Here is a 12443-nt window from a genome sequence, read left to right on the forward strand (position 1 = left end):
GGGGAGGTTGGTAGGGGAAGAGATCAAAATCTCCTTTTTGCTTCTAGAGATACCCTGTGGCCCATTGATTCTGGGGAAGCATTTGGAACTGAGCAAGCTTCATTAGCATCAGTACTGGTTAGCAATATGGTACTGAAGGACCTGCAGGTCTCTAATGAACTTGAGTCCACTTTATTGTCAGGAAGTATACATTTATGTATGAAGGTACTGTGCTTAATAAGCATACTTGGGCACACTACCTTCATCATCATCAAACTGAGAGACTGACTCGGGCAACAGTTCACCCAACCTCAGGATTCTCCAGTGCAAACTCATCAAACTTCTCTCAGAGGAGGAAGAACATTCCACAGAGGAGGACATGCAGGCACCACTAGCCATCTCCTTTTCTCTGGATGAGACAGTAATCCCTTCAACACCGCCATGTCTCACTGATTATAGGAGCTTTCAGGACCTCATGAAAAGGGTAGCTGATGCACTCTAACTTCCTCTGGAGGAAATTCAGAAGGCTCCTCACAAACTTTGTCATTTTACACGAGACTCTGTCAGGGTGAGTTGTTCTGCTCATTAAGGAGGTCCTTTCAAGCCTGTGAAAACAGTCTGGCCCAAATTCTAAGACAAAGAACAGGGAATATTATGTGCCATCCAAATGGATGTAATACTCCCAGCTGGAGCCTGGCTCTGTCGTGGAGGTGGCTGCAAATGAATGGACTAAGCATTCCAAGGTAGTCCCATGAGAAAGGAAAGTGAAACATTTAGACTTTCTGGCTGAAAAAATTATTCTTTTGCAAGACAGCAGTTTAAAATAACGATTGTGCTCAATGCCAACATCTGTAGTGATGCATCATTGTGGTTTCAATTGCTTGGAATCCCAAGAGAGGTCCAAGCCACAGTGGTGGTTTTTCCATTTGAAGGACAAAATCATTTCAGTTGGAAGACTAACCTTAAGGATTGCGTGTAGCTCTTTGGTCCCTCGGCACATACGGTCCTGCAACGAAGAGAGAATAATATAAACCTCAGTCTTTCCCTAGACAATAGACTATGCTACCTGGTTTCTACTGTTAGAGACCTACTGAACCCCCAGGAAGCAGCCAGGGTTTCAGAAGAGGTGGTCTACTGCTCCTGCTTTTTCTTCACAGCCAGCCACAACTAGTAAACATTCCTTTTGAGATGCTGGTCAAGAGCTGCAAACCAACCTTTCTTCTGGATCTGCCCTCTTTTTCTTCCCTGCCGTTTGGAAACCACCTTGCCCTATTTCAGGGGTCATGGAACAACATAATGGACAAATGATTCTTAGAGATCGTAACATCTGATTATGCAGTTCTGTTCCATACTACACCTGTTTCCTCCTCCCCACACACCAACTAATACCAACACCTTCTCTGTCCCTTTTCAGGGACTCCTTTTATGAGAGGCTTCTCATCTCTTAAGTAGTAGAAGAGGTGCTTCCACCTTAAAGAGGGAAAGGTTTCTATTCAGGTATTTCCTTTCAACCAGGAGGAAGAGGGAGATTGGTTTTAACAACTCTTATAGAGGCCCCATTTAAAGCATGGGCTTCATGTTCTTTCTTTCACTTGTCTATCAAGACCCTCCTTCTTCATTGTGACCACATCAGCTGGAAGGGTGGGAGAGAGAAGGGCTCTCACAGTGAACTTTCTCTTACCTTGTTCATGTAGAAGACTGTGTATCCCTCAGACCTCACCCACAGTTTATACCTAGGGTTGTTCTGAGTTGCATTAGGGTATTCATTTGCCAATTTTTTTTCCCTAAACCGTATTCTAATCATGATGAAGCTAGATTACATAACCTGGATATTCAAAGGGTCCTTAACTTTTTTTATCTTCAAAGACTGAAGCTCTTTTGGTCTTCTCCTAGGCTCGTCATTTCCTTCCTCATTTTGAAGATGAGGAGTACTCCTATTTCCACCCAAAGGTTTTCAAAGTGGGTGTTGGGCTACATTGAGCTATGTTAGAATTGACAAAGGTAGTTTTACCAACTAATATTAGGGTTAATTCAACCAGGACCTGGGTGATCTTGGTAGTTTTCCTCAGAAATGTCCGCATTAATGATATCTGTAAAGCTTCCACGTGGGGTTCCATAATACCTTCTCCAGACATTAAGTTGGTAGCAACTTCTGCAGCTTATGCCTCTTTTGGTAGGGCTAGACTGAAATATACTTGTGGACAAACACTTGAAGAAGAAAGAAGGGAAGGTTACTTACCTGTAGAGCAGAGGTCCCCAAAGTGTGGGGTGCACCCCCCTAGGGAGGCACAGAGCAAAGGGAGCACCACCCAGCCCCGCCCCCAGCCATGGCCCTGGTACATGGCCCCAGCTCCCAGCCCTGCGCATGACCCCATCCCCAGCCTCACTGCAGCTCTGCACTTGGCTGGGGTCCCAGCTGTGGCTCCGATCCCAGCCCGAGGTCGAGGCTGGGGACTGGAGTGGAGCTGCATCTGCCCACGGGACCTCAGCCTCAGCCCCTTGCTGTGACCCCAGCCTTGGCCCCCTTACGCCGCCTGTGTCTCCTCCTTCCCCCTCCTGGAATCGTGGCGCTGCTCCTGGCCCTGGCTCCGGTGGGGGAAGCAGGGGGGCTTGACCCTCAAAAGTTTGGGGATCACTACTGTAAAGTAACTGGAGTTCTTTGAGATGTCATTCAAATGTGTATTCCATGACTTGCCCCTTTTTCCCTCTGCTTCAGAGTCCGTCTGTAATATTATGGAAACCATAATAGAGAAGGAACTTGAATGGTGATTGATCCTGCTATGCTCTTTGTACCTTCGATAACAGACACAAGAGTGATCATGTATAGACCAGATAAACAATGTGAGCAAAGAAATCTGTAATCTTGGCACTTAGGGCACATTTGCACCTAGACTGGAATACTCATATGGACAAAACATCTCAAAGAACTCCAATTGCTGTACAGGTACTTAACTTCCATTTCAGATTTGAAAAAAGACTGCAGCAATATTATACTTCATTTTTGGATACCAGGGTTTTATTACTAATTTTCATTTTTATAAAGAAATAGGAAATGTTTGATAAATCTGTTTTTCAACAGAGTGGCTTCCTTATTAAGTTGGCTTTCTGCTTTTGCTTTCTTAAAGTTATATCAGTTACAGGATTTCTTCTTTCATTTTTGTTTTTTCTAAAGACCTTGTGTGGACAGTAATGACCGCACATTTCCGATTGCCTGCTGGCAGAACTTACAATGTACGAGCGTCTGAGCTGGCACGAGACAGACAACATACAGAGGTGGTCTGCAATATTCTTCTCCTGGATAACACTGTACAAGCTTTCAGAGTTAATGTAAGTACAGTTATATGTATTTAATTTAGTAATAATTTCACTGTGTGCCTGCCTTAATTTGTACATACCAAGTACTTGCTTTTCTTCACTGAACTGTCATAAGTTAGACCTCCAAACAAGACATGAAAAGTGTTAAATCAAAAAAAAACACAAAACCTTAATAAAGCTAGACGCTATATTTGAACAAACATGCTTGTACATGTGTGTAATTAGCCATCTTGTGTACTTCATCGGTTTTGGCATCATCTACAAATGATGATAGTACAAACAGTTATGTTTGAGAATTGAGTGTTAAGAGCACAATTTTCTGCTATCTGATCCAGTTTCTCTTTAGGGCCCCTATATTGCATGATGAAGTCAATGGTAGTTTTGACATTGAGTTGAATGGAAGCAGGAACAGGCTCTAATTCAGAGGTGGGGAAACTAAGGCCCGCAGGCCACATCTGGCCCGTGGGACTGTCCTCTCCAGCCCCTGAGCTCCTTACCCAGGAAGCTAGCCCTTGGCCCCTCCCTGCTGTCCCCCCTGCCCCGCAGGCATCACTCTAGGTGGCGGAGCTGCCTGCTCCTGTAGGGCAGCATGTCTGGCTCAGGCTGGGCAGTGCAGCAGCCAGACGTGCCGCTCTGAGCGGTATGGTAAGGGGGTCGGGGGGTGGGATATGGGGCAGGGGTTTCTGGGGGACAGTCAGGGGACAGGGCGGTTGGATGGGGCGGAGGTTCAGGTCTAGTGGTCAGGGGATGGGGAACAGGGGGCGGTTGGATAGGGCAGAGGTTCGTGGGGGGGCAGTCAGGACGGAGAGCGGGGGGGGAGTTGATAGGGGATGGGGTGGTTAGGGGCAGGGGTCCTGGGAGGGGGCAGTCAGGACACAAGGAGGGGGGTTGGATGGGTCGGGGATTTTGAGGGGGGCAGGCAGGGAATGGGAAGTGGGAGGGGGCGGATAGGGGGCAGGGGCCAGGCTGTTGGTTTGGGGAGGCACAGCCTTCCCTACCTGGACCTCCATATAGTTCTGTACCCCGATGTGGCCCTCAGGCCAAAAAGTTTGCCCACCCCTGCTCTAATTGTTTGTCAAGTGTTTGCATTTTAAGCATGTGTATCATTTATAATGCTGTCTACTCTCTTGACTGTATTTTAATATGTTTAGATAAATTCATGTAATCATATTTACTATTGAATTTATAGATGTTTCTGAATATCACCATATCTTTTTCTCCTCTGCTTTTCTCAATTATATTCTGTTTAGTTCCCAGTATTATTGTCTTTTTTTAAAAAGACATACATAGTACATACCTTAAAGAAGGGTAGGAGAGAAGAACCAGAAAACCAATTGCCAATTAGTTGATGAATGATACCGGCAAAATAATTACAAATATACTAATGGAGTTAGTGTGTAAATATTTGGAAGGCAGTTTTCTGTTAAAAACTGGGTTGGATTGAGGAAAATCTAATGACCTACCAAGTTGCAATTACTAATAGAATAGATAAAATGAAAGCATGCGTTCTTGTACGCATACATATATTGATTTACGGTATTTGGACATTCAAAAAACATTTGGCAAAGACCCTTACAAAAGGCTATTCAAGAACATGGAAGTTGTCATGGAATGAAAGCTAAAGTACTGTCATGGGTTAGAAACTTGCTAAAAAAAGAAAAAAATATTCTTAACATGGCAAAAGGTTAATAGTGCGATGCCTCATTCTTATAAGGACAGATGTTCAATTTATATTTTATCAGTGATCTAAAAAAAAAAAGTGAACAATATGGTGACAATATTTGCAGGTGGCATGATTATTATGATTAATCAAGACTAGAAAAGACTGAAGATTTCAGAGGGTTAGGTAAATGAGCAGCATGATGACTGATTGGGAGCCGGACTTCAAGTTAGGGATAAAGGTGAAGTGGAGTTGAGAAGGAGCTTCACTCTGGTGAATCACAGATGTGTTTGAATATTTTTTCTGTTGAAATGACATTTTTAGGAAGTTGTAAGCAGAGAAATTTTAATTTTAAAAATATGAACAGCTGTTCAACTTGGCAGTTGGGAAGTTATTTGGGATATAAGAGAGAGAATCATGTAACTGTGTGTGATTATTTCATTTAAAGTACAGAATAAAAACTGAATTTTTATCTCTTCTTTCAGAAACCAAGTAACAATAAATCATCTCCAGTCTTTTCGCAGCCTCTTTTATGCATAGAGATTTTTAAAAGATTAAAATATATATGTTTGTATTGCAGTTTAACATTATTGGGATGGCATTTCTGAACAAGATGAATCTCATTATAAACTTCTGAAAGAAAAATAAATCATGATCACCTCTGCTGTTAACCATAGCAAAAAGGGTTGTAAAACTTCAGTGTAATGTAGAAACAAATGAGAGCTGCCAAGATTGGAAGACAGAGGAAATATGCTCCCCAGGACAAACTGAATTTTTACATAACACAATGTTATTTCCCTCTTTGAATAATTAGAAATAATTATTAGTAATCACTATGGTTCCTATTTTGTCATGGTAAAATTAAATGAAATTCATGGAACAGTTATGGGGGAAAAAAAGGACAAAATCAGGGTATGGTCATGGTGGGGCTGACAGCCGGAGCCGAAGAACTCACGAAGATGTGTTAAAGTGATGGAATCAGTGACTTCCATGACCAAATCATATCTTTAGTAATTACTGTTAGGGTCAGAGTCTATGCACAGTGCTGCAAGTTTCTTTGTGCAACTTTGCCAATAAACCAAAATCCTGATCTGTGGCTCTTTGTCCCTTTAATTTGGGTCATCCAGTAACCACAAAATGTCAGGGCTTCTCTACACGATGCCAGCAAAACACAATAAAGGGGTGTGATTTGTAAAATGCACTAATGTGCGTCACTCTGATTGCCCCATATAGACCTGCTGGCGCACACTACACTCAATTTGTGTTGATGAAGTCCGATTTCAATCAGGACTACACAAACCTGAATAATAATACCTTTGAGTGCTCCAGCAGAGTCTACATAGGGAAGTTAGAGTGCAGAATGTTAGTGCACTTTACAAATCACACCCGTCTTGTGCGCTTCTCAGTGACCTGTAGAGAAGCCCTCAGTCATGCAGAATTGTTCAGCTTTGTGAGTAAGATCAGTGCTAGCCAGTGATTAAGAAGAGACCATCAAACTTGTCATTTTAGACATTCCTGGTTTGAACCTAAATCACTTACAGTTAAAGGGTAATGCACTTAACCCCCACATTGTTGTACAGTGTTATTCTGTCCCAGCCTTCGCTTTGAGCAATTATTTTTTTTAAATGGTGAGGATTGGGATTTCCTATAATCCATGAGGGGCATATTCATTTTTTTTTTAATTGAATGGGATTTTTGCACCGCTCCTGCCCCCTTCACATCCCACAACTGCCTGCTGTCATGAGGGAACCCAAGGAAGTTCCCCTACAATTTATAGCAGGGAGGAAGGTGCAGGCCACCCCTGAGAGAAAATCATCAGTGGCTGGCAGTGGGTCGGGGTATCAGATAATACCTTGCCCCCAACTACTAGATTGGCCCAAAAATTTCTGGTTGAAGCTTTTCCTTCTTGAGCGAAGGACAAACAACTTCTTCCCACCCCGGAAACCAGTGATGTTTCCATCATACAGAGTTTTCTGGACGAAGGACATACCAGCAGAGTGAAAACTGGGATTCTGGACAGTGACTCTACTCACTTCTGCATTGACACTATTATCACATTATGCCATAGTCTCAGTTATTTGAGTCCACTTTTCCTCTTAAGCCCTCAACATGACACCTGAACTGTGTGGAACGTTTCCACTGAGTGCTCCAAATCACCAAGGGTAGGACATTTTTTCCTATAGAATTCACTCACCAGTTGTGTCCAAGCCCAAGTCTGGCCATTGTTGGAGTATGATGTGAGAAACTTCTAGCCAAATTTTCTGACTGCAGATTCTGGAACCTCCTTGTGTTTGTTGTTTAGGTTTCCTTGTTCCTGTCCTCCAAAGTTGGATAGCTAGGTGCGTCTGGCAGTCACTGAGTTTTTTTCCTATTTTTAGAAAAAGAGCAGAAAGTACTGTAAACCTTATCTAGATTCTTTGGCAGAGGACAGCTTATAAGTTCATGCAGTATTATTTCACCCGCCCTTTGCTGAAGAAAATATATGTGAATTGGTTATAATAGAGAATATCAGATTAGTGTGCTCTGTAACTTCCATCACCTGAAATCTGGTAATTCAGTTTATATTCCAAATGTGATTTTAGTAATTTCCTTCATAATGTGAAATACTTATTTCTTCTTTGTAGTAAGGTCCATGGATACTTTGCAATGGATACTTTATCCTGTTCCCAGCTTGGCAGAACTACACCTGTCAATCACTGGCAGCAGGGGAATACCCCTAAGGTTCCTTCTGTTTTTTCCTGCCTCCACAGTGACATACAGGGTCAAACAATACTTCTTGCTTCAGAACTTTCTGAGGAAAATTCCAACTGTTTAGGCTAACAGTTTGGTTCAATAATTTCTCTCATTCCCAGGTCTCCATTTTATTTGTGATTAGATTGTGCGCTTCCCCATCTAAAGTGTTTGTAGGGGCTAGAGCCACTGCAGGCTTTTGGAAGAATGCTAGTCTGAGAAAAACTGGAGGCAAAAGGAAGGGTTTCTGTGTCCTACTTCAGCCCCTTACCTGATGTGGGATTGGGGAACTCAGCTGGCTTTGTGGGCAAAGTGCAAGATCTCTTACTGCTGAGTCTGGACGGGATCACCTCAGTTGTTGTCCTCCCTTGGGCTTGAAAGGAGCCCAGAAGGATTGGAGAAACCAGCTGTGCTGGACAAGTGGTTGCAGCGGTCTTGCTCCCTGGCAAGTAAAAAGGCAGGACTGAGAAAAAACTGGCCCTGGGGCAAACAGCTCTTCCCCTTCCTCCATCTCCATACGGGAAGTGAAGCCAGAAGGACAGTGTGACAGATGGATAATCATGCTTACATCCCTATAGTCCACACCTGCAACTCCATCTCTGACTGCAGAGTTCATTGACTTCTTCCTTTTCCGCTTCCCCATGGGTCATGGTTGTAAGAACAGGATACAGCACAGACTGTGCCGATGCAAACGTTTCTTCTCCATGCCTTAGTGCCCAGGAGAAGATGATGGGTACAAACACTGTATCTTGTTTTGAGTCCCCACAATTACAGTTTATCTTTCTTTCCACTCTGGAGGCATGCTGCTGTGAAAATCCCATCACAACGGATCTGTAGACTTTAGCATGAAGAAGAAAATTACCTAAAATTTTTTTTTCAAGTAATATTTGCAGGTCGGGTTCACCTTGGAGACAAATGGGTCATCCAGAATAGAGATGGGTATTGACATCCATACGTTTGGATTTATTGGTGTTACATGGAATTTACTATGCTCTGCAGTAGAAGAAATTGTTATACTTTTTTCTCAAAGTGTATTACACAGCTTATAATTTAGAAAATTGCATTTGAATTATTCTCGCTGTTGAAATTATCTCTAATGGAGGGAACTTCACGAGGATATGCCTTGCCTGCCAGTAACCGACAAGTCTGGTTCTGCTTCCAAGCTCTAAGCAGGCTGAAGTGAAGTACCCATTGCAATAGCACCGTGGACCTTATTAACTGAAGAAAGGAAACTTTCAGGTAGTACAGATTGATTTTCATATTGTGCTACTCTGTACACCGTATTTCCTCTTTTTTCAGAGTAGCAGCCGTGTTAGTCTGTATTCGCTCTGTCCACATATCTATTCGGGGGATACCATCATAGGGCCTAATCACATCAGCCACACTATCAGAGGCTCGTTCACCTGCGCATCTACCAATGTGATATATGCCATCATGTGCCAGCAATGCCCCTCTGCCATGTACATTGGCCAAACTGGACAGTCTCTACGTAAAAGAATGAATGGACACAAATCAGACGTCAAGAATTATAACATTCAAAAACCAATTGGAGAACACTTCAATCTCTCTGGTCACTCGATCACAGACCTAAGAGTGGCTATACTTCAACAAAAAAGCTTCAAAAACAGACTCCAACGAGAGACTGCTGAATTGGAATTAATTTGCAAACTGGATACAATTAACTTAGGCTTGAATAGAGACTGGGAATGGATGAGTCATTACACAAAGTAAAAACTATTTCCCCATGGTATTTCTCCCTCCCCCCCCCACTGTTCCTCTGATATTCTTAGGTTTCAGAGTAGCAGCCATGTTAGTCTGTATTCGCAAAAAGAAAAGGAGTACTTGTGGCACCTTAGAGACTAACAAATTTATTAGAGCATAAGCTTTCGTGAGCTACAGCTCACATCCGATGCATCCGATGAAGTGAGCTGTAGCTCACGAAAGCTTATGCTCTAATAAATTTGTTAGTCTCTAAGGTGCCACAAGTACTCCTTTTCTTTTTGCGTATTTCCTCTTGATTATGTTAGATCTTCAGCCTCATTATTGTTCACATTACTATGCGATACTGAATTCTATGAACCATTTAACTGGCTCCAAGCCTAATCAATTCAAAACATTTTGATGTTTTGTTGTTTATTACCTTCTATGCTCAGTAACTTTTCAGATTAATTTTTTAGCCGGACATTATTCAAATAATTTTCAAAAACTTGTAACATGAAAGCTTCACTATATTAACATAATGAATAATACAATTGATAACGTGCTCAGTTGTAAGCAAACATGTCTGAAGATAGGATAGTCAGTCTGAGTTATATATATAATAAATAAAATTCCACATAAGTGAGAATCACTAGGAATGCAGGCAAAAGTTAGTGTGGCACAAACCTGACTTGTAATTTTCATTGAGTGCTGAATTGCATCCTTTCTAGCTATTGAAGTCTGCTTATAGAATGCTGGTATGTAGCAATGGTCTCTCCAAGGTGCAAGATATAATGTGAAACAAACCCTTATTGTGAATGCTTGCACAGGCTGTTTAAATCTGCTGCTGGCGTTATGTGGAAATGCTACTTGCAGGTTCTCATTGGATATGCATAGTGTCTATTATGAAGACGCTGGTTGTGACACCATAGTTAAGGCTGACACCACTTTGTACTTATAGCAGGGATTTTACCTCGCAGCATATTGTCCCCAAATTTACAGCACTTACTCTCTGAGGACAGAATTAATTTTCTGAGAATTTTGTTAGTTACTTAAAACATTAAAATTAAATGGGATCATTTAAGAAATTTAGAATCTTATATGTTGTCTTTTCTTTGTCCCATCTGATTTTAGCAACAGAATAATACAAAGACTTCAAACTTTCCATATGGTTTAAAATTAATTAAAATATTGTGTACTGTCTGTATTTGAAGAAATTAGGTTGTAATTACATTTTTAGTGATTGTTGCATCTAATTGTTATGATTGTATTGGCTACAGACAGGCTCATATCAATAGCTCAGGTAGGTCTTAAATGAGGCATGCCGTTGTTACAGCAGAGGAAACTCAACCAGTCACTACTGTCTCTCTACAGCTAATTTACATGCAGTAATTTTATTGGTTGTAATGTCTCAATGATACGAAGAGTTCTCATTGGTAGGTTACTTGGCCTGGCTGTTACTACTCTTTAAAGATTCCATGGCTGCATACTAGTTTGGGCATCATTGTTTCCAAAGTCTTTCCATGGTATAGCTGCCTTGCCTCTGCAGTGCACTGAGGCTACAGTGCTGGGGCAGTAGTTCCAGGGGAGGTGACAAAGGAGTGCAGGCAGATCCTTTAAATCACTTTTTTGGGACTTAACTCTCCCTGACCATCTTCCCATATTGGTGTTCTCCATAATATGGGACCTGAGGTTTCCCTGACCATCTTCATGTATCGCTGGTCTCAGTAATGCAGTCCTCTAAACCAATAGGTCAATTGCAAATTGAGGGCCGGATTCACCATTTTGCTGTGATTGCTATGCACTGCTTTGGTGTACTAGTGAATCTCTCTTTAAAAGTTCCAGTGGAAAAATTGATACTACATATCTCCAAATCATTTAATATCTCATGGTAGCATTCTCTTTGGTTGCTTGTTCAGAGTTTGCTTAGGACATTTTGAATAATTTTTAACAAAGAAAGAGAATTCCCAGGGAGAAAAAATGTTAAAATGGAAATACAGTTGAGGCTAGGCATCAGGAATTTAGGGTGAAAAAAGTTACAGGGATATTGTAGTCATCCCCAAACTAAGCGTTGTTATAAATCCAGCAAATACAGAGTTAAGTTACATTTAAAAGAAATCCAAACATGTTAAGATAAGAAATTCACAAGTAAGGCATCAAAACATCCTTAAGTTTGCCATGTAGTGATGCTGCAAGGGAAAAAAATATAAAATAAGTTTAAAATCAGTTTAATCTGGTCTGTGACCAGAAACACTAAATGCCTTAATCATAATTGTATGGTGGATTGCATGATGATTCTACATGGCAAAATTTAGGTTGTGTGGATGCCTTAACTGTGCATTCCTTCTTTTAGCATGTTTGTTATTTTAAGTGTAACCTCAACTCTGAATTTCCTTGATTTATAATGCTTGGGCTGTTATATCCCTGTAATGTATTTTAACCTTAAGTTTAAAATACATCAGTTACTTATTTTCATTTAATGTATTTTTTGGTCAGGGAATATAAAAATACAGAATGCAGTTAGTCATATCTCTGAATGCAGAGTATCTATTGTAGTCTTTCAGATACCATTTCTTCAAGAAGAAAAGGAGTACTTGTGGCATCTTAGAGACTAACAAATTTATCTGAGCATAAGCTTTCGTGAGCTACAGCTCACTTCATCGGATGCATGCAGTGGAAAATACAGGAATACTGTCCTGGAATACCATCCTTTCTGGATGCTTTGCCAGAGTTCAGTTGTTCAATGACTTTCATAACTTCCTCAACTGATGGAGGGAGGTCGAGATCCTCTGATTGTTTTTTCAGGTAAATGATCAAGGACATGCTGATCAACTGTGGATGGTCTATTGAGTAGACTATTGAAGCGTTCAGCCCATCTCTGTACGATTCCCTCCTTGTTTTTGATGAGGATTGTGCCATCTGCTGACTTCAAGGGGGCTGTGCCAGATTTAGATGGCCCATAGACTGCTTTGAGAGAGTCAAAGATCATCTTTGTGGTGTTTGTACCTGCATAATGCTGAACTTGTCCTGCATTCTCCTCAGTTCAGACTGGGCCTTGCTT

General features: G+C 41.5%; 1 protein-coding gene across 11 annotated transcripts in view; it reads left to right on the plus strand.

Moving 5' to 3' along the window:
• PTPN4 (protein tyrosine phosphatase non-receptor type 4) overlaps window positions 1-12443 on the plus strand; it is a 225338-nt gene that overhangs the window by 49566 nt on the left and 163329 nt on the right. For all 11 annotated transcript variants that reach the window (XM_043504907.1, XM_038422831.2, XM_043504913.1 and 8 more), the window contains one exon: window positions 3152-3306. In XM_043504907.1, the coding sequence (XP_043360842.1) occupies window positions 3169-3306 (138 nt within the window). In that variant the 5' untranslated portion in view covers window positions 3152-3168. The remainder of the gene's footprint in view (window positions 1-3151; window positions 3307-12443) is intronic.

This window comes from Dermochelys coriacea, chromosome 11 (genome assembly GCF_009764565.3).
Source record: "Dermochelys coriacea isolate rDerCor1 chromosome 11, rDerCor1.pri.v4, whole genome shotgun sequence".
In the NCBI taxonomy this organism is placed as follows: domain Eukaryota; kingdom Metazoa; phylum Chordata; order Testudines; family Dermochelyidae; genus Dermochelys; species Dermochelys coriacea.